Source organism: Microcaecilia unicolor, chromosome 4 (assembly GCF_901765095.1).
Source record: "Microcaecilia unicolor chromosome 4, aMicUni1.1, whole genome shotgun sequence".
Taxonomy (NCBI): domain Eukaryota; kingdom Metazoa; phylum Chordata; class Amphibia; order Gymnophiona; family Siphonopidae; genus Microcaecilia; species Microcaecilia unicolor.
The window spans coordinates 130600177-130627690 of NC_044034.1; the positions used below are offsets into that span (position 1 = coordinate 130600177).

The window sequence follows — 27514 nt, forward strand, 5'->3', positions numbered from 1 at the left end:
GGGTTAATTTTGGAGGTAGGTACTGAGTAATAGGTTGTGTATTATGAGGGATTATCAGAATAAAAACCTCTCGTGGTGGATGCACTGTATCTTTTTTTGGGTTGTTTTCAGAGGGAGATTAAGGGAAAAGGGGATGGGGTGTTTTAGGAAGACAGAATGTCTTCATTCCTTGTCACTTGCAGCAGATGAATCCAGGAACTAGTGTGTTAAGTCCGCCTACCAGCAGGTGGAGATAGAAATAAACTAAAGGCAGTGATGCCAGACGGCCAGCTCCTTCCTCAGTTAATATGTCTCTATCTCAGCAGGTGGTGGATGGCTTTTTCTCCAGCTCCTGGGCCTAAGGCCTCTGACGGTACTCCTGGGCCGGTGGCGACGGACTGGTGATGTCCCCTTTGACAGCATATGCAGTTGCTGAGTCCCTGCTGCACCTCAAATTCCCTCTGAACAAGCTTTTGCTGTTCCTTTCCTTCCCTGTTTGTTTCTGCCTTCTCACTAAAAAAAAAAAAGAGAACCTTAGAATTTATTTAAAAGAGAAACACAGAAGCACGGGGAAGTGTGTTTTTGCTGAGAGCAGGTTTGTGTTACTGCTGTCTGAGTCCTGTTTTCTGTTGCCTGCTTGTCTGAGCCAGCCTCGAAGTGGAGTCGGAGAGTTTTTTTTCTTTGGCTCAGCTGTCAGTTCCTGCGCTTTCCTGGTCCGGGGTAAGTCCTGCTGGGTTCCTGTTCGGGGACGGGCGATGGCAGCGGAGGCGGTAAAACGGTATTTGGCGGCGGGCCTTTGCAGCGCGGGTTGATTTTGCGGTATTCGACGAAGCGGTGGCCCCACCCTGAGAGCGTGCTTTCCCGCCCAGAGCCTGGCGATTCTCGCACCATTCTGCGATCGGTCGCAGAGCCGGTTCCGGTAGCAGTTTTGGGCAATTTTCTTCTCCGCTGGTAGGGGAGTCGGGGGGGCCCGTCAGGCACTGTGGGCTGTGGTGCAGGTGCCATGGCTGCGACCTCCTCCGTTACAGGGCAGGGGTTTTCGCCAGAGTTTATTTTGCTACTCCATCAGGCGTTTGTTGAAAAGGGCCTTGCCCCCCCTCACACGGCTGCGACAGCTTCGGCCTTTGATTCTTTCAGGGGGTCTGGGGGTAACCAAGAGATTTTGGGTTTTTTCCCAGAGGATTTCTCCTCCCTTAAAAAGCCTAGGCTTTCTTTGGGGTCTGAGGAGGGGTCCTGCATACGGTCGCCTGCAGCTTCTTCTGTGGTGGCTGTCTCGGAGCAGACGGGGGTAGAGGATGTGGAGGACGGTGTCCTCACTGACCAACTGGAGGACTCTTCCGCCTTGAGGATTTTCCATAAGGGGGAGTTGTCCTCCTTTATCTCTCAGGCACTGGAAGCCCTGACTATAGAGGACCCTGAGGTTGCGGCTTCTCAGGCGGTCAACCCCAAGATGGCTAGTACCAGACGACCTTCTAAGCCTTTCTGGTACATGAAGCTATTGAAGAGTTGATTTTGGCCCAGTGGGCGGAACCAGATGGGGGGGCTGAAAGTAGCCAGGGCTATGGCCAGGCTGTATCCGGTTTCAGCGGACCGTTTAGAGCAGTTTGCTCTACCTAGGGTGGATGCCCTGGTGACGGCGGTCACTAAGAAGTCTACTCTTCCAGTGGTGTGGCACTTAAGGATATGCAAAACAGATGGCTAGAGGCCTCTTTAAAACGTGCCTTTGAGGTGGTCGCTTTGACACTTCAGGCTTCTGTTTGTAGTTCTTATGCGGCTAGAGCTTGTCTCAGTTGGCTACATACTGTCATGGATTCGATTTCGGAGTCTGATTATGCTGGGAACTCCTCAGATGTCGCTGATGGATATTGGGCTGGCGTACTTGGCGGATGCCTTGTATGATTTGGTCTGTGCTTCGGCCAAACTCATGGCCTTGACCGTTTTCTCTCAGTGTCTTCTGTGGCTCCGTCATTGGGCCGCAGATATGGCCTCTAAGCAACGGCGCATTAAATTGCCTTTCCGAGGGAAATTGCTTTTTGGGGAAGACCTAGAAGAAATTGTTAAAGATTTGGGGGATTCCAAATTTCAGCGTCTTCCGTAGGATAGACCCAAGTCTACTTCCAGGCAGGGAGCCTCGAGGTCACGTTTCAGAGAGACGTGACGGTATCGCCCGGGGCGGTCCAACGCAGCCTTTCAGCGTCCTCGTTTTGGGCAGTGTTCTTCCTTTCGCAACAAGAAGCATCCGGCTGGACCACCCTCTCGTCAGGGGCTCCTTCTCGGGCCTACCAATGATGGGGCGCAGGTCCACTCGGGAGGAGAGCAGATCGGTGGTCGGCTTTCTCTGTTTCTTCCAGAGTGGGCCAGAATTACTTCGAACCAGTGGATTCTCGATGTGGTGCGAAAAGGTTACAAGCTAGAATTCTTCTTTCCCTTCACAGACTCTTTTTCTGGAGTCCTGCTGTGTATCGCGGGCCAAGAGGACAGCGGTGGAGACCTGCTAAGGATAGGGGCTATCGTGCCTGTTCCTCCTCTCGAAAGGCGCACAGGTTGGTGCTCCATCTTCTTTGTGGTTCCAAAGAAGGGGGGGGGGGGGGCTTTTCGGCCTATTCTCGATCTCAGAAAAGTAAATCAGTTGTTGCGGGTTCGTCACTTCCGCATGGAGACATTAAGGGCAGTTATTGCTGCTGTTCAACCAGGCGCGTTTTTGACAGCTCTCGATTTGAGGGAAACTTACCTGCACATTCCCATTTGGCAACCCCATCAGAGATTTCTCAGATTTGCGGTGCTGGGTCAGCACTTCCAGTTTCGGGTCCTTCCTTTCGGAATGGCCACTTCCAAGGTCATGGTGGTGGTGGTGGCGGCGTTCCTGTGGAAGGAACAACAGCTACTGTGTGTTTTTCCTCCGTGGCCTCTGATAGGCAGAGTTCTTTGCCGCATAGGGCGGCATCGGGGGCCGGTCGTTCTAGTGGCTCAGACTGGCTCCGACGGCTGTGGTATGCGGATCTCGTTCGAGCACTCTCAGAGCCACCATTGCGACTTCCAGTGACTCTCAATCTGCTGCACCAAGAGCCAGTTCAGATGGAAAATCCCTCCCGCTTTGGTCTTACGGCCTGGCTATTGAGAGGCAGCAGCTGAGGAAGAAGGGATTTTCAGGACCAGTCATTGCCGCTCTTTTGAGGGCACTGAAGCAGTCTACTTCAGCAGCGTACGCGCGAGTGTGGAAAACTTTCTCGGTGTGGTGTGCTTTGCGTGCTGAATCGCCTTTTCGGGTGGACAGTCCGGTTATTCTGGAGTTCCTTCAGGATGGTCTTCAAAAGGGATTGGCATATAATTCCCTTCGAGTGCAGGTGGCTGTGCTAGCTTGTTTTAGGGGCAAACTGTACGGTTCCTCTTTAGCAGCTCACTCTGATGTGGTCCGTTTCCTACGCAGGGCTCCTCAGCTTCGGCATCCTCTGTGGCAGCCGTGCCTGGCGTAGCATTTGAATGTGGTACTGCGAGCCCTCCAGGCCCCACCGTTTGAGCCGTTGAATAAGGTTTCTGAGAAGGATCTAACGCTTAAGACAGTGTTTTTGGTGGCCATTGCTTCGGCTAGGAGGATTTCTGAAATTCAGGCTTTGTCTTCCAGGGATCCTTTTTTGCAGTTTTCTGAAGCAGGGGTGTCGATCCGGACGGTGCCGCCGTTTCTACCTAAAGTGGTTTCGGCTTTCCATGTCAATCAGGCGGTTTATCTTCCATCTTTTCGAAGAGAGGATTATCCGGGGGAGTTTGCCTCGCTACATTTCCTGGACGTGCGGAGAGCCTTGTTTCGGTACTTGCAGATCTCTAACGAGTTTCGACGCTCGGATCATCTCTTTGTGCTCTTGTCTGGATCGAAAAGAGGTGAGGCGGCTTCTAAGGCTTCCATTGCTCGCTGGATTAGGGAAGCCATTGGAGCGGCGTATCTGCTACAAGGGCGGGCGTCTCCAGTGGAGGAATGGCTTAGTGGTTAGGGTGGTGGACTTTGGTCCTGGGGAACTGAGGAACTGAGTTCGATTCCCACTTCAGGCACAGGCAGCTCCTTGTGACTCTTGGCAAGTCACTTAACCCTCCATTGCCCCATGTAAGCCGCATTGAGCCTGCCATGAGTGGGAAAGCGCAGGGTACAAATGTAACAAAAAAGAATTCTACTCGGGCACAGGCGGCTTCTTGGGTGGAGGTGTCGGCCTTATCTCTGGAAGAGATTTGTCGGGCAGCTACTTGGGCGGCCCGTCATACTTTTGCGAAGCATTACAGGCTACGTGTCTGCTCGGGAGGATGCGAGTTTTGGGGCGGGAGTGTTGGCACAGGGATCGTCGGCTTCCCACCCTACTTAAGGAATGTTTTAGTACATCCCACTAGTTCCTCGATTCATCTGCTGCAAGTGACAAGGAAGGTAAAATTTATGTCTTACCTGATAATTTTCTTTCCTTTAATGCAGCAGATGAATCCAGGATCCCTCCCTAGTTCAGCCGACGATTTTTTTTCATTTTCCGTGCAGTGTGGCTATTTTTTTCCTTCCGAGTTCTCTTTTGCAGAGTTCAGACATATATGGGAACACGGAAAGGATTCCGATTTCTGGATCAAGTTGCAGTTATTTCAAAGTTCTCTGTTTTTATAGTGAGGATTTTTTTCTGGTTGTTATTGGTTTCATATTTTTGGCCTTGGCAAATGCTTACGAATGACATACTAACTGAGGAAGGAGCTGGCCGTCTGGCATCCCTGCCTTTAATTTGTTTATCTCTATCTCCACCTGCTGGTAGGCGGACTTAACCCACTAGTTCCTGGATTCACCTGCTGCGTTAAAGGAAAGAAAATTATCAGGTAAGACATAATTTTACCTTTGACAATCTGATGTAAATATGCGCACTTTAGATGTGTATTTGATGGTCTTTCTCTTATTTTGTTCAATATATGTATAAGCCATCAGTGCTGTGGGGATGGGGGAGGGGGAGGGAAGATAAAGGACAGAAAAGACATTGTAAAAAACTGAATAACTTGAATGTTTGAAGGTTGACTATCTTTATTGGATTGTTCAATAATATTGTTTAAACATAAAGTAGTAGTACTAGTTTTGGAAGGGCCAAACAAACCAGTCTTCAGACTAGAGAATGACATGGGGACAAAGTTTGGCCCCTTCCCCGCCGGTTCTGTCTCTGTCCCCACCCCATCCCCACTCTGTCCCCATGGACTCTGTCCTCATCTTCAGAAGCCTTGAACAATTATGATTTTATATTTAAATCTTTACAAATAATGAGCAGCTGTAATAACTCTCCTCACCACCACCCTCTACCCTTCCAACCCCAACAATAGCTGATTTCTACTACCCCAAGGAATACTAATCCACCCTGTTAAAATGTCCAGGGATACAAAATAGAACCCATTCTGTATGCCCTAGAGGGGAGAAATATGCCCTATGAAGCACTGTTATGATCTTTTAATCTGTGGATGAATAAGAAGTCATCAATCTCGGGGTTCAGTCTAGCTCTCCTGTCTTCCACAGTCCTTCCTGCAATAGAAAATGTCTTCTTAGAGGATATGCTGGTAGCAGGATTGTACAGATCCACCATGCAAATGTTGCTAGTTGTGGCCAGCATGTTAGTTTGTTTTCCCAAAAAATCAAAATCTCGTTGTCTGCATCACTCAAGTATAAATAACAGTCCACTTCATTAACAGGCTTCAAAGTAGAAAATGACATGGACAAAGTTTGTCCCCGTCCCTCCGGGCTCTGTCCCCGTCCCCATGTCATTCTCTACTCCAGACCTACCTTCTAGCTCTTTATATGCTGATGCTATGTGTTTGACAAAATATTGGTCAAGCTATGTTCCCAGTGGTCCACCCAGTTCCACTGTACCTTTTTGGGAGGATACTGTTTCACCACATTTTTAATTAGTTCCTTCTCTCTACTTGTAAACTTTATTATTTTGAAACATCAAATGTCTGAGTAGTGGAGACGTATTATAGGAGATGATGGCAAAGGATAGGATCCCGTGGACTGTCTTATGCTTTATAGCATTAGGAAGGGCATACTGTATTGCTGAATAAATATCTCTAGGAATAGGAAACATCTCCATAAAGCAAACAAGTCTGTGTAGCTTGCTAATTTGTTAGCTTTTATAAAATTTATTTTGGATAGCAGTATGATCATTGACAGGGCCGTTCTTAGGCCAAAGTGGCCGCATAGGGTCTCGTGCTTAGGGAGGCCCCGCGTGGCGCGCCTCGGCTCTGCCGCTTCCGCTCCATCCTGCTCTGCTCCCGCACTGGCGCCGCCCACCCTCGGTCCTTTGCGTTCCTGCCATGGCTCAGGGTTGCTGCTGCTTTCGGTTTCAAAAATCGGAGTGCGACCAGGGCAGGGCAGGCCCCCCACTTGAAATGCTTTATCCTTTTCCTTCTAGTCCCACCTTCTCTGACGTGCCCCGCCGCCTGCTATTCTCTTAAAGCAGCCGCGGCAGTCAAAACACAGCCGGCGCCTTGCCTTTCTATTACGACTAATCTACTATTACTACTAACGACTGCTCACCTCTGCTCCAGCCTTTCCGTTTTCACTCAGTGTCCCGCCTTCCTGATGAGGTATTTCTGTTTCCTCGAGGGCGGGACACTGAGCGAGAAGCGAGAAAGAAAAGGCTGTACACAGGTAGGAAGGAAGGAAGGAGCAGAAGAAGAGAGAGCGCAGTGATGGGGTCCGGGGTAGACACGACGAGTCGCGAGTTCTTTGGGCTCCTGATCTTGGTGTGTGGTGAGTTCAGCCTTGACTCTTCCCATACCTCTATCTCTGGCTGCATATGTGGGTATGTAGTTGTGCCTGAAAGGAGAAGGGTTCTGTATCTGTGGCTGTAAAATAGGGGGAGGGGGGGTCTTTGACTCAGAAAACTGAGTGAGAGGGGACTGTAGTGTTAATTTTAAGTTGGGGGGGGGGGACGCTTTGATTAAGTGAAATGGACTGGTAGGGAATAAGTGCTACTTTTCATTCTAGGTGGTGACTCATAGGCCAACACCTAGGCTGCTTGTAGGTTTTTTCGACTAGGGAGGTGGGGTCATATTTAACACCCAATGCTGTAAAAGAAAACAGAAAACAGACATCCATGTGGTAAAGACTGGGTGCTATCTTGGTTGTCAGCTAGTAGGTACAGCTTGGAGGGTGGGGGGCAAGGGAAAGACTGATTGACTAGGTAAAGAAAGGGGGGGGGGGAAGACCCTGGAGACCAGGAGGGAGACATACTGCTGTGGGGGAGGGGAGGGGGATGAAAGAGGGAGACATCCTGGTCTCAGGGTTGGGGGAAGAAGGGAAGAGAGAGGAGAGTGACAGGGAAACAAGAGATGTGAGATATGGAGGGAAAGGGATAAGAACACAAAGGTGCACCACTGGATTGGGGGGGGGGGGGTTAGTGACACAGAGAGGGGCAATACTGATTACAGCAGGGGATAGGGAAATGCAGGCCAAGGCAGGACAAAGATATAGATGGGAAACTGCTGAATTTAAGGGCTGGATCGGAACATTTTAAGGGCAGATGCTGAAACTGGAGGAAGGATAAGGACAGGGCTACAAGTGGTAGACAGGACACATAGGGACACAAGAGGATGGTGGACATGGTGAGAGATAAATATCAAATGGAAAGAAAACACTGCATAAAACAGAAGACGCTGGGACCAAAGCGAATAGAATAAATGCTCAGACAACAAAGGTAGAAAAAAGTATTTTATTCAGAATTTATTAATTGGAATATGTTAGCTTTTGGAAATGTGTATCTGATATTTTGCATGTGAGTTTCAATTTTTCTAGTATTGCTGCATGCTGAGTCTGATTTCTTGAGGTAACTTTCCAGTTCAGTATTTTGCCTTCATATCTGTTGTGTCATGTGTTTTTCATGTGTGATCAAGATGCGTGTAGTATTTGCAGCCCTTTTTGTTGTTTTTTTTTTTTGTTTGTTTGTTTCACTAGGTTGTGTACTGGTGTTTTAAAGCCTGGTGTAATTACAGTTCTGCCTTTCCACGCATAAGGTTGTAGCTCGTTCTGTCCTTGGAATTAGTGATGTTATGTTTGGTAAGGTTATGAGTGTGTTTTTGCACAAGTTTGTGTATAGTGTTTTGCAGTGGAGAGATTGTGTGTTGGCCTTACTAAGGTGGCACCAAAACATCAGAAAGGGTGTAGAGCCTAAATCATGGCACACTACCTCTTGAAGGATCTACATATGGTTGTTAATAAAAGGAGCTCATTGTGAACACTATCCACCCTAAAAGGGTGTTTTGTGGCTCTACATGAGACTTGTGATATTGCTTCATATTGTTGACGGTCTGCATTTTCCGTATGGGTGGTATATTGGTGTATTAGGGTCTGCCCAGTGTAATATTTATGGTACAGTAAGGTTCTGAGTGTGTTTTTGCACAAATTTGTGCATAGTGTTTTGCAGTTGAGCGATTGTGGTTAGTATATGCTTTGAGCAACCACTTTATTCTTTGTCATATGATACATATCTAATATCTAAATTTAATTAAAAGTCTATATCTAATATAGCTAATTTATGGAAACTTTTGGTACTGTAAATGTGTTGTGGTTTTTTTTTTTAAATGGGAACCTATGCGCTTACACCTTTTTTGGCTACTTGGGGTTGGGGATCTCTGTGTTGCCTCTCTGGTTTGATGGGTTACAGAGTAATAGGGGAATTTGAAAGTACTGAATCTTTTCTTAATATTTTTCATTTATTCTCCTTTGTTATGAGAATTGGAACTACTAATTGTAGTGGACTTGAACTGAATAATTTCTGGGGAGGGGGGGTTTCATGATAGCATTGTGCTCATTATTTCAATCAGTTTTTCTGTACAAGTTTAGCTTCATTTGTCTTTATTTGAAATTTCATAAATAAAAATTTTATAAAAATTGAATAATCTTATCAATGGGGTGGAGCTGGGACGGGGCTAGGATGGGGCCCCACTAACTTGGTCCGCACAGGGCCCCGCACTTGCTAAGACTGGCCCTGATTATTGATGACGCTCTGAGGAGGGTATTAACAAGCACTCAGTTTTTATTGCTGCAAGAGTATTAAACATTTGAGTAGTTTCTATAATTTATTTGTAATTTGTGTGAATGTCTGCAGAAGTTACTGTGAAGGTTCATATTTTATATAGTGGTTATTGAAATGTTTATTGCTTTGGCTTTTTTAAAGCTTCACAATGAAGATGATGTACCAGAATTGTCTCCTGTTGAGCGGCCATCAACATCTACACAAATACAGTCTGCACCTGCACCCACATCTCAGACAGTATCCTCTTCTGAAGTAGATGTCTCCCCTCCACCATACAGTAGTATTGATGTGGAAATAGCTGCAGATACAGGTATTTGCATTTAGCTATAGAGTACTGTGGTACACCACACAGTAGGACTTCCCCTTCCTATTGCAGTATTATAGACTGTGATCGGGCGGGGAGCGAAAGTCACCAAGCAGGAGAAGTGGGGAGGGGGAAGTTGCTTGGGTACCCTAGACCGCCATGGGAGGACAGAGCCGAAAGGGCCACAATCAAGGGTTCAGGGCCAGTGTAGGAGGGCAGCCTGTCTCCACCACTGAGGTAAATGAAGCTGAAAGACTACAAGTCTCAGCAGCCCTTGAGAGAGAGGCCTGGTAGGATCAGGAAGTGTAACCACCATTACGAGTCCCAGAATCCTGGAGGAAAGGAGGAGGATCTGGGAGGGCTGGATGAACAGAATAGGAAACAGCTGGGAGATGGGGATAATGATGATGGGAAGCAGCTGGGTGGAAGGCTGTAGAGGAGCCCATGGTCTGGCAGTCGGGGGAAGGTGGAGGAGGATTGGAGAGAGAGGAGACTTCAGAAGGAGAACCCATGGACATTTCTGCCTTAGCTCGAGCTAAGGGTGGGCAGGTAAAAAGGCTCATGGCTGCATGGTTCTGTGACTTAGTGAAAGAGGGAAAGAAGTGGCTGCAGAAGCACTCCAACAGGGGGTGAGGGTTTTTCAATTGGGGTCAGGAGGGTGGCTGTCAGATGTTAGAGACTGACAGAGATTGGGTGAAACCCCTTTCATCTCCCAGGAAGTAATGAGAAGGGAGTGAAGGAAAAGTTGAAGCCAAATCCTGCTGATTGTGTGTATCAAGGACTGTATTGGAGAAAATAAATGAAGTGGAAAAAGAAAGACTGTTGGTCTGGAGTTTGTAAGTCTTGGACAAGGGGATCCGGAGGAGGGACAGCAACGGGAGGGCTGTCGCTGTGTTTTTCTCCTGACGAGGACTGCTCAACTGGGACGTTTGAGGAATTTCGGGGTCTGTGGATTACAAACCTGTGAAGGCCCCATGGGGTCACAAGACTTTACATTGTCTTATCACTAGTTTCTTTATTGCCCCCTGTTAGACTAGTCCATACAAGTGGGTTGTGACCCCTTCCTACCAGAAGATGGATGAAGAGATCCTGACTTATTCCAGTGAAGTTACAAGTATAAGGGCTGATGCACCCTGGAACTCTCTAGTATTTCTCAATCTGCAGAAGATGGTAAGGTTGTCTGGGCTGTAAGGTTCTTTGGGCTGTGCAGTAGGCTTTGGCCTACCTCCTCAAAGTGCAGCCCATGGGTTACACTCTTGTGGTTAAGCCCAAGGGTGTTGCTCCTGGGGCGCAGTTTACAGACCGTGCTGTAGTCGATCCAGAAGGTGCTTCATCCTTTTGCAGCCCCAAACTATAGCCCACAGGCTTTAGATGTGGCTCCTGGGTTGGGGTCCCTGTTGGCTCCTTTCCAGTGGAGGATCATGGGATATTTTCCCCCTGTAGCCATAAAAAAAACTTTTGGTTTAATTGTGGTGGCTTAATTTCACTGTTTGTCAAGGGAATAAAGCTGTAAAAAAAAAAGTGAAGGTGAAACCTCGTTCAGATCCTGAGGAGCAGAGGGGCTGTGAAGTTCCGATAAGGGTCCCAAGAGCTAAGTTGGGCCGATGTGGGGGGAGGGGTCACGTGCCTGCTGCTTGTGTAAACATTCTGGCCAACTCTATGCACAGTGTGGGAGCCAGTGACTCAGCACTGCTGCCGGCTCTTTGTCCTACTTATGATGGACTGTCCGTGGTCTTATTGGGAATGGCACCCTATGATCAGATCCTGGTACTACCCCAGTGAGAGCAGTACCCACAAGTTTGGTGGGAACAGCAGCCATGTCACAGCCATTCCTTCATTTTCCCTCACAGGAGGGAGCAGTCTTCCCCATCGGGTTTGAGAGAGCTAGGCAGGACCTTCTAATCCTGTGGTCATGCACCTTGTGTTGACACGGACCCTCATGCAGCCCATGGGAGCCCTGTGGCTAGAATGGCGCCAGGCCTGGTCAGGTATGTGAGTGAATCCTTGGCTAGTGAGCAGACAGTTTCTGTGGGGGCATGGGGATGCATGGGCAAGTGCAGGAGGTATGTGGATCTCCAAACTGAATCTCCTCTCCTCCCTTCCACCCCCAGGGAGCCTTGTCGCAGGGAGCTGGCTTGGAGTGTGAAGACCTCCCTCACAGGCAAGAGGAGTATGATTACCTGGTTATAAGATTGTTTCATCGGAAGGAGCTGGCCCAGCTCATTGACTCCCATCAGTGAGGTTCTGTGGATCCTGGCACAGCCGGTGTCAGAGCAGGAGGAGAAGTACCCCATATTGAAGGGGCTCAGGTGATTCTCTTCCACCCACCCCCTAGGTGTTTTCTCTAGATTAGGCTCTCTCCTATATGGTATCGTTGGAGTGCGAGGTCCCGGAGGCGATTCTCCAGGGGTTCAAACTTCTGGAAAAGCTTTATCCCCTGCTTCGGGAGGAGCACATAAGCATTTCTGTCTGCCCAAGGTAGATGCTTTGGTCACAGCTCAGACCAAGAAGACCACGATATCAAGTGAAGGCCTTGGCTTTCAAGGAAGCCCACAAGAAGAAGATGGATAATTCCTCAATAAGGCTTTTTCCTCAACTAGTTGTGAGATGCAGCAGCTTCCAGAGTCCCCTGAAGAGAGACACTTGGATTCTGGGGCAGTCTTTTTTGCGGATGTCCTGTTTGACTTGGTAGCCTCCGTAGTGGGATGTCCTCCCACTTGGTTGCCACCGTAGTGGTAACCAGGAGGTCCCGGAACTATGCCTCCCTTGCACTTCAGATGCAGCCTCCAAAGCATGTCTAAGCACACTTCCTTTTCAGGGTCATCTGTTGTTTGGTGAGGACCTAGAGAAACTGGTTAGAGACTTGAAGGAAGCCAGACCACAGATGATCCCGGAGGACAAGCTGTGTGCTGCAGCCTGGTCTTCGCGAAGTGGCGTATGGGCTAGAGGAATGGGCCAATTTCTGTCTAGTAGGCATACCCCTGGCAGTTCTGGTCCATCCAGGGCCTTTAAAGTACCTTCCTTTCATGGACAAAGGGGACCCAGAGACACTGTTGCCACAAAGGCTCACAGTAAAGGTCCCCGGGCTCCTTGTTGGTGCAGGTAGAAAACAGGCTCACATAGTTTCACTGACTAATGGTGGTGGTGGTGGTGCATCAGGTTTACATCCTGGAGTTCACCATGCTGGTTTCTGACTCATTTGTGATATCCCCCTGCAAGTTCATCTAAAAAAAACAGGCGGCAAAATGTATGCTACACCTTGCTCTAATTTAGAGTAGTGGAACCCATTCCCAGTCCAGTGGAGGGGCAGGGACGTTACTCCATCTATTTTGTGGTCCCCAAGAAGGGCAGTTCATTCAGATCATTTTCAGCCTGAAGGGAGTCAGTGCCTCTCTCCGAGGCCCTTGCTTCAGTGTGGGAGACCCTTCAGTCCATGATCCTCAGTGCATCTGGGTGAATTTCTAAAATATTTGGATCTGGTGGAGGTGTATCTGCACTTTCCTATCAGGTTAAGTCACAATCATTTCCTTTACTTCTGCACTCTGGGAGACATCTTCTGTTTAGGGCTTTCCCATTTGTGTTGGCAATGGCACAGTGAACCTTCTCCAAGGTGATAGTAGTGGTGGTGCTGGCCTAGCTGCTTAAGTAGGCAGCCAGGTGCATCCCTACTTAAAAAATTGGCTGGTGAGGGCAAGTTCGGAGTTCTAATCAAAGGAAGTCATAGCTCAAGTAGTCCAGCTCCTCAAAGGCCTGGGGTGGGTTGTCAATTATGCCATGAGTCAGCTGATCCCACCCCAACAGCTGGAGTACCCCTATTTGACACCAGCAAAGGGGTAGTGTTTCTTATGGAAGACAGCATTCTCATATTGCAGGATCAGAAGTGCAGCCTGTGTGCTCAAGAGGCCCCATGAGACTGGTATCATTTACAGCTTTTCGGGGCATGGGACCATATGGGACCACTTCAAATGACTTTGATCTCCCACTGGGCATCCCGTTCGTAGGAGTTCCAGGCCTGACTTCTGTTGGCAGACCCAGTTTAGAAGAGCCTGGATTGATGGGCTCTGTGTTCAAGGAAGAAAATCGTGGAGATGGACCACGATTGACTGGCAAAGGTACATATGAGAATGGAGCGGATATAGCACCATTCATGGAAGAAAGTGTTTATGAACAACTTGAAAATGTGAAGGTGGACAAAGCCATGGGACCGGATGGGATCCATCTCAGGATATTGAGGGAGGTGGTGGAGAAAAAAAACTATGGTAATTCTAAAAGGTGTGGGCTTAACACAGAGGATCTCTAATTAGAAAATGAATGGTATAAAAAACAAAACTTAAAGGGTTGCATATGTTTTGCATGTCAAGTGGTGCTTAGATGACAGCTCTGACTGTATGAACTAAGGCCGGTGCTGGGCTGGCTTGTATGGTCTGGTTCCTGCATATAGTAATCCAGTGTAGAATAGGCTGGAGAGAGCTTCGACATAAATTCCAGTAATTTGGAAGACAGTGCCGGGCAGACGTTTACAGTCTGTGTCCCACAAATGAAAAGACTGATTTGGATAGGTTGGAGTGGGCTTTGACGTCAGTTCTAGTAGTTGGAACATAAGGACAAAACCGGGCAGACTTCTACAGTCTGTGTCCCAGAAACATCTATGAAAGACCATGATCAAGTATATAATATGTTCATAGTTGATTTAATCTTGAATTGATAATGAATGGGATTTGATATACCACCTTTCTGAAGTTTTTGCAACTACATTCAAAGCAGTTTACATTTAGGCACTTATTTTTGCACCAGGGGCAATGGAGGGTTAAGTGACTTGCCCAAAGTCACAAGGAGCTGCAGTGGGAATCAAACTCAGTTCCCCAGGATCAAAGTCCACTGCACTAACCACTAGGCTACTCCTCCACTATTGGGCAGACTGGATGGACAATTCAGATCTTTATCTGCTGTCACTTACTAACGCTTGCTGAAGGGGATTCCCCTGGATCCTCCTGAGTAGTTGATAGTGACCACAAGATGCCAGTCTCCTTGGTTGGAGAGCCCACTGCCTGGGCCAAGTAGCTCAAGAGTGTGGTCCCAGCAGGAGACATCCTGGCCCATCAATCAGCTGAAGGCGAGGGACATAAATCTAGCTCTGGTGGAATTCCTCCTCCTGGTTCAGGGTAGGGTAGGGTGATCCATGTGATGTTGGACAGTGTCATGGTTGTGGCTTATATCAACAAGCAAGAGGAAACTAGAAGTATATCAGTAGCTGTGAAGTTGGAAGGCGTCTGCAAATAGTCTGAAGAACACCAGGTGGCCCTCCTGTTTCTTTTGCGATGAGTCTTTTAAATAAAGATTAATGCAAACAGACCACTACAATGCAAGCAGTACTTTATGTTCTTCAAACATGACCCAATAGAAATCACCAACGAAACCAAACTCAGCCTGCAAATCATGAACTCATGGGCAGATGCATTCCAACTAAAATTAAACGCAGAGAAAACACACGGTCTCATCCTCACATCCCAATACAACATGAACAAACCCAACAATATCAGCACCCCAGACTACACCCTCCGTGTTTCTGACAGCCTAAAAATTCTTGGATTTGCCATCGACCGAAACCTCACGCTAGAAACCCAATTGAAAACTACAACAAAGAAAATTTTCCAATCAATGTGTAAACTCAAACGAATAAAACCTTTTTTCCTGAGGGCAACATTCCACAACCTGGTACAATCAATGACTCTAAGCCACCTAGACTGTTGTAATGCAATCTATGCGGGATGCAAAGAACAAATCATAAAGAAACTCCAAACCGCTGAAAACACCGCAGCCAGACTTATTTTTGGAAAAACGAGATACGAAAGCGCCAAACCTCTACGCGAAAAACTACATTGGCTCCCGATCAAAGAACGTATTACCTTCAAAATCTGCACACTAGTGCATAAAATCATCTATGGCGAGGCCCCGGGATACATGACCAACCTCATTGACCTACCAGCCAGAAACACTACAAGATCTACACGCAAATACCTCAACCTCCATCACCCAAGCTGCAAAGGACTCAAATATAAATCAACGTATGCATCCAGCTTCTCCTTTATAAGCATGCAACTATGGAACACACTACCAAACGCCTTGAAAACAACCCATGACCTATCAAACTTTCGGAAATCACAAAAAACTAATTTATTAAAAAAGGCATACCCTAACGATTGAACCTCAATGCCTCGATTCTGCAACACAGCGAAACTAATACTCGATTTGGTCACACCTCAATCCTTCCTCCTTATTCCCTGATGTGTCTGTCATTCATAAATCTTCTACAATGTTACTATGTATCTGTTACACCGGATTTGGAGATCGCCATCACAGTTACTATGTAAGCCACATTGAGCCTGCAAATAGGTGGGAAAATGTCTCTGTCTTGTCGCCCGGCGCCTGGTTTCCAGAGAGGACAGGGGCAATCAGGCTCATCTACGGGTACTTTGGGCCTCTTTTTGCGCTTGATTTTGCGAGATGATTCAGGTCAGCACAGCTCCGGGAGACCTGTGGACAAGCTACCTCTTCGTGGGGGATGCCCGATGCTGTTGCCGTGGGGCTTGGCATTACTTCAACAAATGGAGTCTCCTTAGATGGTATTACACGCTCACTTTTTTCTTAACATAAGGAGCCAAATAGTAGATCCTTGCAACAGGGAGAAAAAATTGTTCAGTGATTTTTAATACTTCAGAAAGATATATTTTAAATGTTATTAAAGGAGCCACTGCTGGAACTTTAGGAAAGTTTATAAATCTCAATGTTTTCATCCTTTGTAAATTTTCTAAATTTTCTATTTTCCTATGTAAATATACATTTTCTTTTATTAAAGTTATTTGTCTCTCTCTAATTTGATTTGTTTCAAGTGTAATCGTTTGTTCAAAAGTTTTAGTTTGTTCCAACTGCTTTTCCAAATCTGCTACTTTAGCTTGATTTATTTGGGTAACTTTAACTATTGGAGATAATTTCTCGGTTAGGGAATCTTCCAAGCTTTCCAAAGCATCCCAAATTTTTTCTAGGGTTATTTTCTCCGTTTTTTTAGGAAAAAGTTTCAATGTTACCTCTTCCTGAGCTCCTCCGTCTGAGCCAGTCTTGGTCTTCTGTGATTCAGCTCCTGCTCCTCTTTTGGTATTCCCAGCAGTAGCCACAAGCACTGCTGTACTCGGCATTCTGCTAGCAGCGTCTGCCCCTGCTCCCAGATCAGACATCTCCTCATCGGGTCCAGTTGATCCAGGGCTTTGGTCTATCAGCATTGCCGGCATCGAAGGAGGACTCCGTTCCTCTGGGCTCAGCGTGACCTCTCCCTCAGGCGGGGAGGACGGTTCACCTCTCATTGATCCTCCCTGCAGCAATGGTTGTTGCCCAGTCAATTTCACACGGGGAACAGTGAAACGGTCCATCGGTCCCAATTCCTGTCTCACAGAGGGAGCAGGGTATGCCCTCTGTTGGCCCCTTCTCTTGGGCATGGAAATATATATATATATATATATTTTTTTTTTAGAAAAAGAACAGTGAGAGGAAATTGAGTGAGGAGCTGTTTCACGCACGTCCTATTCAGACGCCATCTTGCCAATACTTATTTCTATAACGCTACTAGATGTACGCAGCGCTGTACACTTGAACATGAAGAGACAGTCCCTTCTCGACAGAGCTTACAATCTAGTTCTACAGCTTGGAAAAGAGATGGCTGTGAAGTCTGTAAAATAATGAGTGGAGTGGAACAGGTAGAAGTGAATCGCTTGTTTACTGTTTCCAAAAATACTAGTCTATAGACCATTCTTAAAATGGACTTGGGGAAAATCCACTGCTTATTTCTAGGATAAGCAGCATAAAATATATTGTACTGTTTTGGGATCTTGCCAGGTACTTGTAACCTGGATTGGCCACTGTTGGAAACGGGATGCTGGGCTTGATGGACCTTCGGTCAGTCCCAGTATGGCAGTACTTACATACCTATGTACCACATCCTCTGACTACAAGGTCCAGAGCTTAACTATTCTTTGAGTGAGAAAATATTTTCTCATATTTGTTTTAAAAGTATTTCCATGTAACTTCCCTGGTCTATGTACTTTTTGAAAGAGTGAAAAATTGATTCACTTTTCCCTGCTCTATACCACTCAGGATTTTGTAGACCTCAATCATATCCTCCCTCAGCCATCTCTTTTCCAAACTGTAGAACTCTAACCCTTTTAGCCTTTCCTCGAATGGGAGTTTATCCCCTTTATCATTTTGGTCACTGTTCTTTGAACCTTTTCTAATTCCGCTGTTTCTTTTTTGAGATACTGCAACCAGAAATGAATGCAGTACTCGAGGTGAGGTTGAACCATGGACTGAAATAGAGGCATTATAATATTCGTGGGCTTATTTACCATGCCTTTCCTAATAATTCCCAGCATCCTGTTTGCTTTTTTGGCTACCGCCGCCACCACATACCAGGCAGAAGATCTTTTTCTTGGGTTCATTCAGAGCAGGAAAAAAAGTTACACAAACTACTACTACTATTACTATTTATCATTTCTATAGCTAGATGTGAGAAGAGTGCTGATCCATTACAGGAGACCAATTTCTTCCATATTTCTGATTGGTCGATGCTCTCTTTCAGGGCCTATGCAAGGGACAGGCTCATAGTCATTGATAGCAGGTGATTTCCTGGTAGACTTTGTCGTTGCTCCATTCCTTTGTGAAACATAAACTGGATGTAATGGCTAGAGCACATTCGACCTTTGGCAGAGAGGTGATTTGGGGGGAGGGGGGGGGCTTTGTCTTCCCCTTACATTTAATGAGATATAGCTTGGGTACATCCTACTTTTATATTATTGACTGGTCTAACAGGGATGATAAGGAAAGTGAAATTTAGTCTTGCCTGTTAATTTCTTTTCCTTGAGTCCCGCTAGACTAGTCAAGGATCCACCCTGGAAGACTACAGTTCGATGGGATTTTTGAGTTTCTGTGTTCTCTTGTTCTCCCTCTTTGTACATATAGTTATATTTCGATAATTCATGTTCATAGCTGCAGTGGTTTTAGAGGGATTTTGTTTTTGGGGAGGGAGTGCGGTATGTGTGGAAAAATGGACCTAACTCTGCTTTAGTAGTACCATACTAGAGTTCCAGGGTGTACCAGCCTTTATAGGGTGATGTCACTGGAAGAATTATCTCCATCAGCTGGTGGGAATGAGTCACAATCCGCTTGTATGGACTGGGTCTAGCAGGACTTGAGGAAAGGAAATTAAAAAGTAAGACTAAATTTCACTACCTTCTCTTCTGCCAAAGGATCCTCTGTGTCTGCCTTAGGCTTTATTGAATTCAAATACTGCTAGATGTCTCTTTGAAGTAAATTTAGCTTTATTTGTTTAAAAGCAAAAATTGTATTTGTTTTTTTATTAAACAAATTTGTTTCTACTTTGTGTAAAGGTTCAAGATTCATGCAACTTTATTGGAAAATAGTGCTTAAGATTGCCTATACTGGGCTCCAAGAAACCAGTATGAGCTGCCTCATAAAACATGTGAAAACAAAACAAAGCCTTGCCCATCAAGATTTTACCAAAACGAGTGTTTTTACATGTTTTATGAAGAAGTTCATACTGGTCTCATGGAGCCCAGTGTAGCTTTTTTTTTTTTAAACCTATGTCTGTTCCGTAAGTGCCCTCAAAAAGTTGTGAGATATGCCCTAGCAACAAGAATTGCGCCCTTGATGCAGGCATTGTTTGCCAAAACATGTTGGGTAGTTACTAGAACATCTAAATGGTAGGTCAACATGTACACATTACTATCAAAGATTGCTATTTTAATAAATGTTTTTTATGGCCACTTTCTGATTCAGCTGGCTGCTTCTTTCTTTTGGAGCTTATATTAATGGCTTTTCTGTTCCTCTTATTATTTATTTATTTATTTATTTTTTGAACAGAATATTCTGGCACTGTCAATGATTCTGCTTACTAAGCATTTTTCAAAGCTAGCATCACTAAGGTTTGAGGCAGTGCTAATGACCCAAGAAACTATGTTTGCTTTTTCACTGAGTTACAGGTGGATGATCAGAAGCCCTACACTGTTCCAAACAGAGCTCTAAAAATAGCGCTGGAACATTACAGCGCCTATGATTAGAGGTAATAGCATGCTTAAATTTGCATACTATTATCTCTGAATATGGGGTAAAAGCCTGGATCTGTGAAACACAGGTGCTCCCTCCAACTGCAAGGCCATTGTGGCTTAGTGCCCCCACCCCCCCCGAGCCCTCCCCGAACAGTGACATGGGGCTGGAGGTCCGGACCCCCCCCCCCCCCCCCCCCGACACAGGGGTACGGGGGGACTGGAAATCTGGTGGCTCTCTAGCCCCCCTAACCCCCATCACACCCAGAAAATAAGGCCCTGGTGGCCCAGTGGGCCACAAGCTCAAAGCTCCTCACCTTGTAGTCTAACGGTCTCCCCTCTCCCATACCTTTGCGGTGGAGGAGGGAGTAGCACACTCCCTCCTCTTCAGCGCTGCCTTCAAAATGGCAGCGTTCAGCCCTGCCCAGTGCATCCTGGGATGCGCTGGGTGGAGCTTCCCAACCATATAAGGGAGAAACCTCGAAGAGGGGGAGGGGTGTCCATAGAACTAGGGCAGAGCAATGTTTTTTAGTGATGTCTGTACTGGCTGTGGCAAAGGTGGTTTTGGTGAGAATGGCAGCCAGACTCCTTCTGAGGTCTGAAGTAGTAAGACAGTCCAATTGGGCAGTTTGTGAGCCTTGAGAGGGTTTTCCCTTGGTGGACCTGGGGCCCCAATCTTTTGAGACTGTTACTGACTCTGAGGAGAGCTCTCCTAGGTTTTCAGCGTCCATCCCGGGGCTGGAGAGGCTTGTGGATCTCAGGAGCTGTGCTGCCATAGTGGCATTTTCTCCAGGTGCAGTGTTTACAGCAAAATAGTTTTATTCTGGAAGGTGGTTGGCTTTCAACCTGAAGGTCACAGCTTCAAGGCTGGTTTGTGCATCATATTAGAAGCTGTGAAACTCAGCTCCATTTAAATTGGGACATATTTTACTTTACTCTCCCATATTGCTTGCCTTGACAAGCGGTTCACTGCACGGCTGGGACAGCTAACACTACGCTACAGTGCTAAAGGTTATCTATGTTGGTTTGCCACAGCATCTCTGCTCTCTGATATTGCACACTGACACTGGCCAAAAGTATTGCATACCAGCTGCTGCCACCACTGTATCAGCGGTACCACTAGTTGTATGCTGTAGTGTCTCTAAATGCTTCTGTTGCACTTTTGCACCTTTATTTGTATTGGACAGCTAGCAATATTACAGAGCTACTTCAGTGTAGAGGAATAGCTTAACGGTTAAAGCAGCTAGCTGAGAAAGCACAAAGGTTGCTAGTTCAAGTCCCACTTCAGCTTGCCATCAATAGTGCACAATGGTACAAACAGCCATATTTTGCTACACCATCTACTTTGGCTCTCTGCCACATTAGTTAGATCCAATGCACAGCTATGCCAGCCGGTTCTAGTTTATGGTCACACCAGCTAATTCTTGACCCTCTCGGCAAGAAGATAGCTCTGTCTTAGGCATTGGACAACTTATGTGGCTTCTAAGTCACATTTAGCAAGGTACCTTTTAGAGAGAAAATCTGTTTGGAGAAGATCTAGAGAAGCTGGGTAAAGACCTAGGAGACTCCAAGTCTCAGAGATTGTCAGAGGGCAAGTCTAAGGATTCTTTTAATCCTCTCAGCCTTGTCTTAGGTTTTGTGATGCCAAGTGCTACAGGCCAGGCAAATCTAACTTTCAGGGTTCCTACTTCAACAAAGACAAGCTGCCATTTCATGCTGACAGAGAGAACTCGGCTTCCAACCCTAGGTCTACCATTGTCTTCGGCATCTCCCAATGATTGGGTCTCGGTTCACCCCTTGGGTTTCATAATAGCAGGACTCCTCTCCAGGTTCCATGAGGAGTGGACCAGAATTACCTCAGACTAATGTGTCTTGGAAATAGTAAAGCAGGGTTACAAACTGGAGTTCTCCCATTCCACTGCAGCTTTTTTTCTTGGAATCTCCATGCAAGCTCCAGTCCAAATATCAAGCAGTTCAAGCCACCTTGCAAGTGCTTCTTCCTTTAGGCACAGTCCAGACTGTCCCCAGTTGCAGTTGGGAAATGGGAAGTTATTCCATTTACTTTGTAGTTCCAAAGAAGGGAGCTTCCTTCCACCTGGGTTTAGATGTCAAGAGTCAACAGAGTGTTAAAGGTTCAACATTTCACAATGGGAACATTGCAGTCTGTAATAATTTCAGACCATCAGGGAGAGTTTCTAACCCTGGATCTCAAGGAAGTGTGCTTTCATATTCCCACTTCACCTTCCCACAGAAGATTTGTGATTTGCAATCCTTGGGAAATATTAATTTATGTCCATTCAGTCTTTCCACATCAAGAATATTTTTTCAATGTCATGGTAGTAGTGGCAGCCTTCCTTTGCAAGGATGGTTTGCAGGTTCATCCGTACCTCGTCATTTGGCAGGTTTGCAACTCTTCCTATCAAGAGTTTGCAAGTTTCATCCAATATAGCTACTTTTCTTCAGTTCTTAGGTTTGGTATTCCATTTTACCAAAGTCAGTTGTTTCCAACTCAGATCTTGGTGTATCTGGGATTGATATTCAACATAGGCTTAGGGAAGACATTTCTTCCTGTTGTTTATCAGCAAAAAATTCACACCCAAGTCAGGTTCTACTTTCCCTACCAGGTCCTGGGGTCTGGGAATATGTTCTTGGCGCAATGGCCTCTACCTTGGACGCTCTTCCATGGGCCAGATTCCACATCAGACCACTTTAGGGACTCCTTCTTAGCTGTTGGTCTCCATCTCTCTTTGACTCTCCAAGCCAAACTCAGCCTCAACTGGTGGATTCAGCGCAGCCTTCCTCTGACAGTTCAGAAGTTCTCACTCTCAGGTGGCTGTCTGCAGCTCGTATGCTGCTAGGGCATACCTTAGCTGGGTGCAGCAGATTTCAGATTCCTTTCAGAAGTTAACCTCCTCCTGAATTGCCAGATGTTGAGATGTAGCTGGCATATTTGGCAGATTCCTTGTATGGTTTGATTCGTTCGTTGTCCAAGCAGATGCATGGGATCGGAGGTAGTGGATTAAAAACTGGTTGAAAGATAGGAAACAGAGAGTAGGACTAAAAGGTCAATACTCGCAATGGAGAAGGGTAGTTAGTGGGGTCCCTCGGGGATCGGTGCTGGGACCTCTGCTTTTTAACATATTCATAAATGACCTAGAGATGGGGGTAACTAGTGAGGAAATCAAATTTGCAGATGACACAAAGTTATTCAAAGTAGTCAAATTGCGGGAAGATTGTGAAAAACTACAAGAGGACCTTACTAGACTGGGAGACTGGGCGTCTAAATGGCAGATGACGTTTAATGTGAACAAGTGCAAAGCGATGCATGTGGGAAAGAGGAACCCAAACTATAAGTACGTCATGCAAGGTTCAGCGTTGGGAGTCATGGACTGAGAAAGGGATCTAGGTGTTGTCGTTGATGATACGTTGAAAACTTCTGCTCAATGTGCTGCTGCGGCTAGGAAAGCAAATAGAATGTTGGGTATCATTAGGAAAGGGATTGAAAACAAAAATAAGGATATTATTCTGCCGTTGTATCGCTCCATGGGGCGACCGCACCTCGAGTATTGTGTTCAATTCTGGTCGCCGCACCTCAAAAAAGACATAGTGTAATTGAAAAAGGTGCAGAGAAGGGCGACAAAGATGATACAGGGGATGGGACGACTTCCCTATCAGGATAGGCTGAAGAGGCTGGGGCTGTTCAGCTTGGAGAAAAGGCGGCTAAGGGGAGATATGATAGAGGTCTATAAGATAATGAGTGGAATGGAACGGGTCGATGTGGAGCATCTGTTTACGCTTTCCAAAAATACTAGGACTAGGGGCATGCGATGAAGCTGCAGTGTGGTAAATTTAAAATGAATCGGAGGAAATGTTTTCTTCACTCAATGCGTAAACTCTGGAATTCGCTGCCGGAAAAGGTGGTTAAGGCAGTTAACTTAGCGGACTTCAAAAAAGGGTTGGACGGCTTCCTGGAGAAAAAAGCCATAGAATGTTATTGAATGGACGAGGGAATAATACAGTATTTCTAGGATGGTAGGGACAAATTGCTTGTTTCTTTTGGCCGCTGTAGGTGACAGGGTGCTGGGCTCGATGGACCCTTGGTCTGTCCCAGCATGGCGATGCTTATGTACTTGTCTTTGGCCATCACAGCCTGTCCTTTGCTGTGGTAGCGGCACTGTGCGTCAGGTGCAGCAGCTTACTTTTATTTATTTATTTATTTATTTATTTCTTATTTCAATACCAAGAACAAATCTGTACAGATAAGAAGATTATATTCACAGTTCTTTTAGGAAGAAAAAAGGAAAAAAAAATACATATTTATCTAATAAAGAACACAATTTATAATAGTCTTTGTTAGTCCACTAATTAGGAGAGAGATACCAAGCACAATACACAAGGAAAAATTATATATACTTTTTTCTATTCATTATCAGGGACTATGAAGGGAGATTTACTAGATGTATTTAATTACAGTTGAGGTGTAGTTGTAATTACCATTTCAAAGCTCAGAGGTGGAGTAACTGCTTTCTTAGAATCTAAGAAAGGTTTCAAATGTAATGGTTCAAAGAAAATATATTTCACTGAGTTTAGTTTCACAACGCATTTACAGGGATAATTCAACCAAAATAATCCTCCCAATTGTTGCACAATGGAGCGCAATTTAAGAAAAGTTTGACGCCTCTTTTTGGTAACTTTGGTTACAATCTGGATAAATTCTTATTTGAGAATTAAGGAACATTTCTTTTCTATACCTGAAAAATAATTTCAATATCCAGTCCCTGTCCGGCTGTAATACAAATGTAACAATAAGAGTTGCTTATTCCAATCCCTCATCTTCTTCTTCTATTACTTGTGTAAGATTCAGAGTCTCAGATATCAATTCATTCTCTTTAGAATCAAGTTGTCCATCTTTGTTTGATTTTTTAAAATGGTTGTAAATAATAAATGTTTGAAATAGGCGGATAAGCTTGTTCTGAAACTTTTAAAATTTCAAACATATACTTTTTAAATGTCAGTAACGGTGCAACCATTTCTTGTTTTGGAAAGTTTATAACCCTCAAAGTTTTTGACCTCTCTTGGTTTTCCAAATTCTCAATTTTCCTTTGTAGCCATTTATTTTCCTTTATAATATTTGCTTGGACCGTTTGTACTGATTCTATAGCTGTAGTATTTTTCTCGAATATTTCTTCAACACTTTTAATTTGTTTCTCCATATTTAACATAGTTTCTTTAGGAATTTGTGAGGTCTGGGATAGTGACACCATTTTTTGTGACAGGGAAGTTTCCAAAGTTAAAAGGGCATCCCAAATTGTTCCCAATGTGATTGTCGAAGGTTTAGGAAATAACGAAGACTTACTCAGGACTGAAGAAAGATTCTCAGATTCCACCGAAGCAGCCTCCTCCTTCCCGGCAGTTCTCCCCACCGAAACGTCGTCACCATGCTGGTTAGAGTTCTTCCCCATCAGGGTACTCTGCAATCGACTGCAGGAGTCTGGCCCTGTTGCAGGGATCACTACCCCCACTTCACTAAGACATCCTGCACAACTGCAGGTATAGGCGGCGGTTCTCTCAACTCCAGACTGAGAGAGATGTCAGTCTTAAGCAGGCGGGACGTTTCTCCTTTCTCCGTCTCCTCCGGCAGCGAGACCTCACAGCCTTTCTCCTGTCCCGCAACAACAACGAAGCGGTCCATCATCCCAGTCGCGGAAGAGGCAGCTGCCACAGGACCTGGTCTTTGCCTGCCTCTCCATTTAGGCATTATAAGGTAAAAGTTGTTTGATAAGAAAAGAAGTTGAAATAGTTGTGTCTGGGTTCAGGGACAGCTTCTACGTGCTCTCTTCAGGTCACCATCTTGGATCTCTCAAAGCTTACTTTGTAAGGGGAAGCTGTTGTGTGGTGAGGGCTTAGCAAAGTTGGTGAAAGATCTGGGTGACTCACAGACTACTTGAGGGCATGTCTAAGCATTCTTTCCGTTCGGGTGAGGCTCAGCCTCGTTTTAAAGATACCAGGTACTACCACCCAGAGCAGCCTAGTTTTAATCAGAGATCTACATATCAGTCCAAGCAGGATTCTGGAACTCGAGGCTTTGTCTTGTTGAGATCCCACAGATTTCTCCTGAAGGGCTGATGGGGTACATAGTCCTGTCTCTTCTTCTTAAGGTAGTTTGTGCTGTTCATCTCAATCAGTCTTTGTTTCTTCCCACTTCCTTGACGTTCACCATGCACTCCTACACAATTTAGAAGTGACCAACGAGTTCCATTGGTCAGATCATTCGTTCGTGCTTTTCTCAGGATCTTGAAAAGGTAAAGTGGTTTCCAAAAGCCACGCTAGCTCGCTGGGTCAAGGAGGCTACCAAGTCTGTGTGTTTACTAGCAGGTAAACCACTTCATGCCGGATTCCAGGCGCCTTCTACCTGAGCTGTCATGACTTCCTGGGCGCAAGCCCATCTGTTCTCCCTGGAGGAAATACTTAGAGCGGCGACATGGTCTTCCTTGCATACCTTCTCCAGACACTACTGTTTGGATGTCTCCTCTCGGGCAGATGCATCTTTTGGAGTATCTGTGTTCTCTGAGGACAAGCAGGCTGAGTTCTTTTCACAACTGGGTTGATGTCCGCGTCGGCCTGGGAACTGGCATTTGTAATATCAAAAAGAAAAAATTTGCCAGAGCCTTCTGTTGCGTGTGCACGGACTGACTTTCTGCCCATCGCATGATTGCACTCTTCAGTTCTTTTCTTTCTACGACGAGGAGCGGCAGATTAATTCTGTGGCTCCTTTTTTCGTGCTCGGGAAAGAGCCTTCATATTTTTACTCATTCAACTTTGTCGTTTTTTTTTTTCTAGTTATTCTGTTTCTTCTTTAAAAAAAAAAAGTGGAGTTCCTTTACTTTTCTAGTTTGTTTTTCTTTTTCATCAGCGGCCGGGTCTCTACCCATTTTTGTGCCCTTTTTTCTTTGGCACAATGGAGTCGTTTGATTTCATCGATGCGGTTTTCCCTTCCATGTCATTGAAGGCACCCAACGGCTTCAAATGTTGTACTCGGTGCAACTGGACCATCTGAGGTACAGATACCCATTCGTGGTGTATCCAGTGCTTTGGGCCTGACCATAGCCAAGCTCATTGTGCTCTTTTTCTGTGTATGAAGAAAAGGACCCGACTTGCTCGAGAAGCCCAGAGAAAGAAACTTTTTGGGGATCAGTCCAGTCCTTCGACGTCGGCATCGACATTGGAACTGAGGGCAGCGGCGACGTTGACATCGAGGGACGAATTGACTTCAGGTGCAGAGGTATGCATGGCTGCTGGGAGCAGTGAGGCATCGAGTGGGTCTCCACCTATCTGAAGGCCTCCTGCTGTTCAGGCCCCCTGGGACCGTCCATCGTCGGACCCTGCCCCCGAGGCGATGTGAGGATTAGATGTTGTCCTCGCACTGTGACGTACATCGAGCAAAGGCGAAGAAGCACCATCATCGTTCCCACTCTACATATGGTGCCTGGAGCTCCGGGGTGTCGAAGGATTTGGCACCTGAGAAGCATTGGCGCCGGGAGGACCGCTCCCCCTTCATCCAGGAGGTGACAATGTGTCGGCCTTCCAGCAGTCCCGTTCCTGATCCCGAGCCTCAGGAGACTCTGCCACCGACTGCTCCACCGGCCCCGCAGCCTTCTCCGATGTAGATTGAAAGAAAACAAAGAAAAATGCTGGTGTTAAGGCGTTTGACATTGATTTGGCTACAGGAACGCCGAGTTTATGATAAGTACTTCTCTGTCCCCTGAAGAAGCTGAGGTGAAATGGAGGTTTCCGTAGTGAAATGTTATAAGTGCTGGTTTTCTTCTTTTTGGTTGTATGGAAATAGCAATCATTGGAATGTCATTTAAAAACAGTTATATGAATTAAATGCCATATGAGATTTTTAGACCAGTGATTATAAAAAGGGGTCTGGATCTGAGCATTAATAGTTTTGCTCTAACCCGCTGAGGTCTTTTTTTCCTCCTTATACATTTTGTGTACAAGAACAGCAAAATAGTTAATAAAAGAGATTTTTGATTATCTGGCAAATTTTGTCCACTATTTGTTTATATTGTGTTAACACATTTTTT

General features: G+C 45.8%; 1 protein-coding gene across 1 annotated transcript in view; it reads left to right on the forward strand.

The window, feature by feature from the left end:
- NDFIP2 (Nedd4 family interacting protein 2) overlaps nucleotides 1–27514 on the forward strand; it is a 211043-nt gene that overhangs the window by 25740 nt on the left and 157789 nt on the right. Inside the window, exon 2 of the mRNA XM_030200624.1 lies at nucleotides 9153–9321. Within this exon, the coding sequence (XP_030056484.1) occupies nucleotides 9153–9321 (169 nt within the window). The remainder of the gene's footprint in view (nucleotides 1–9152; nucleotides 9322–27514) is intronic.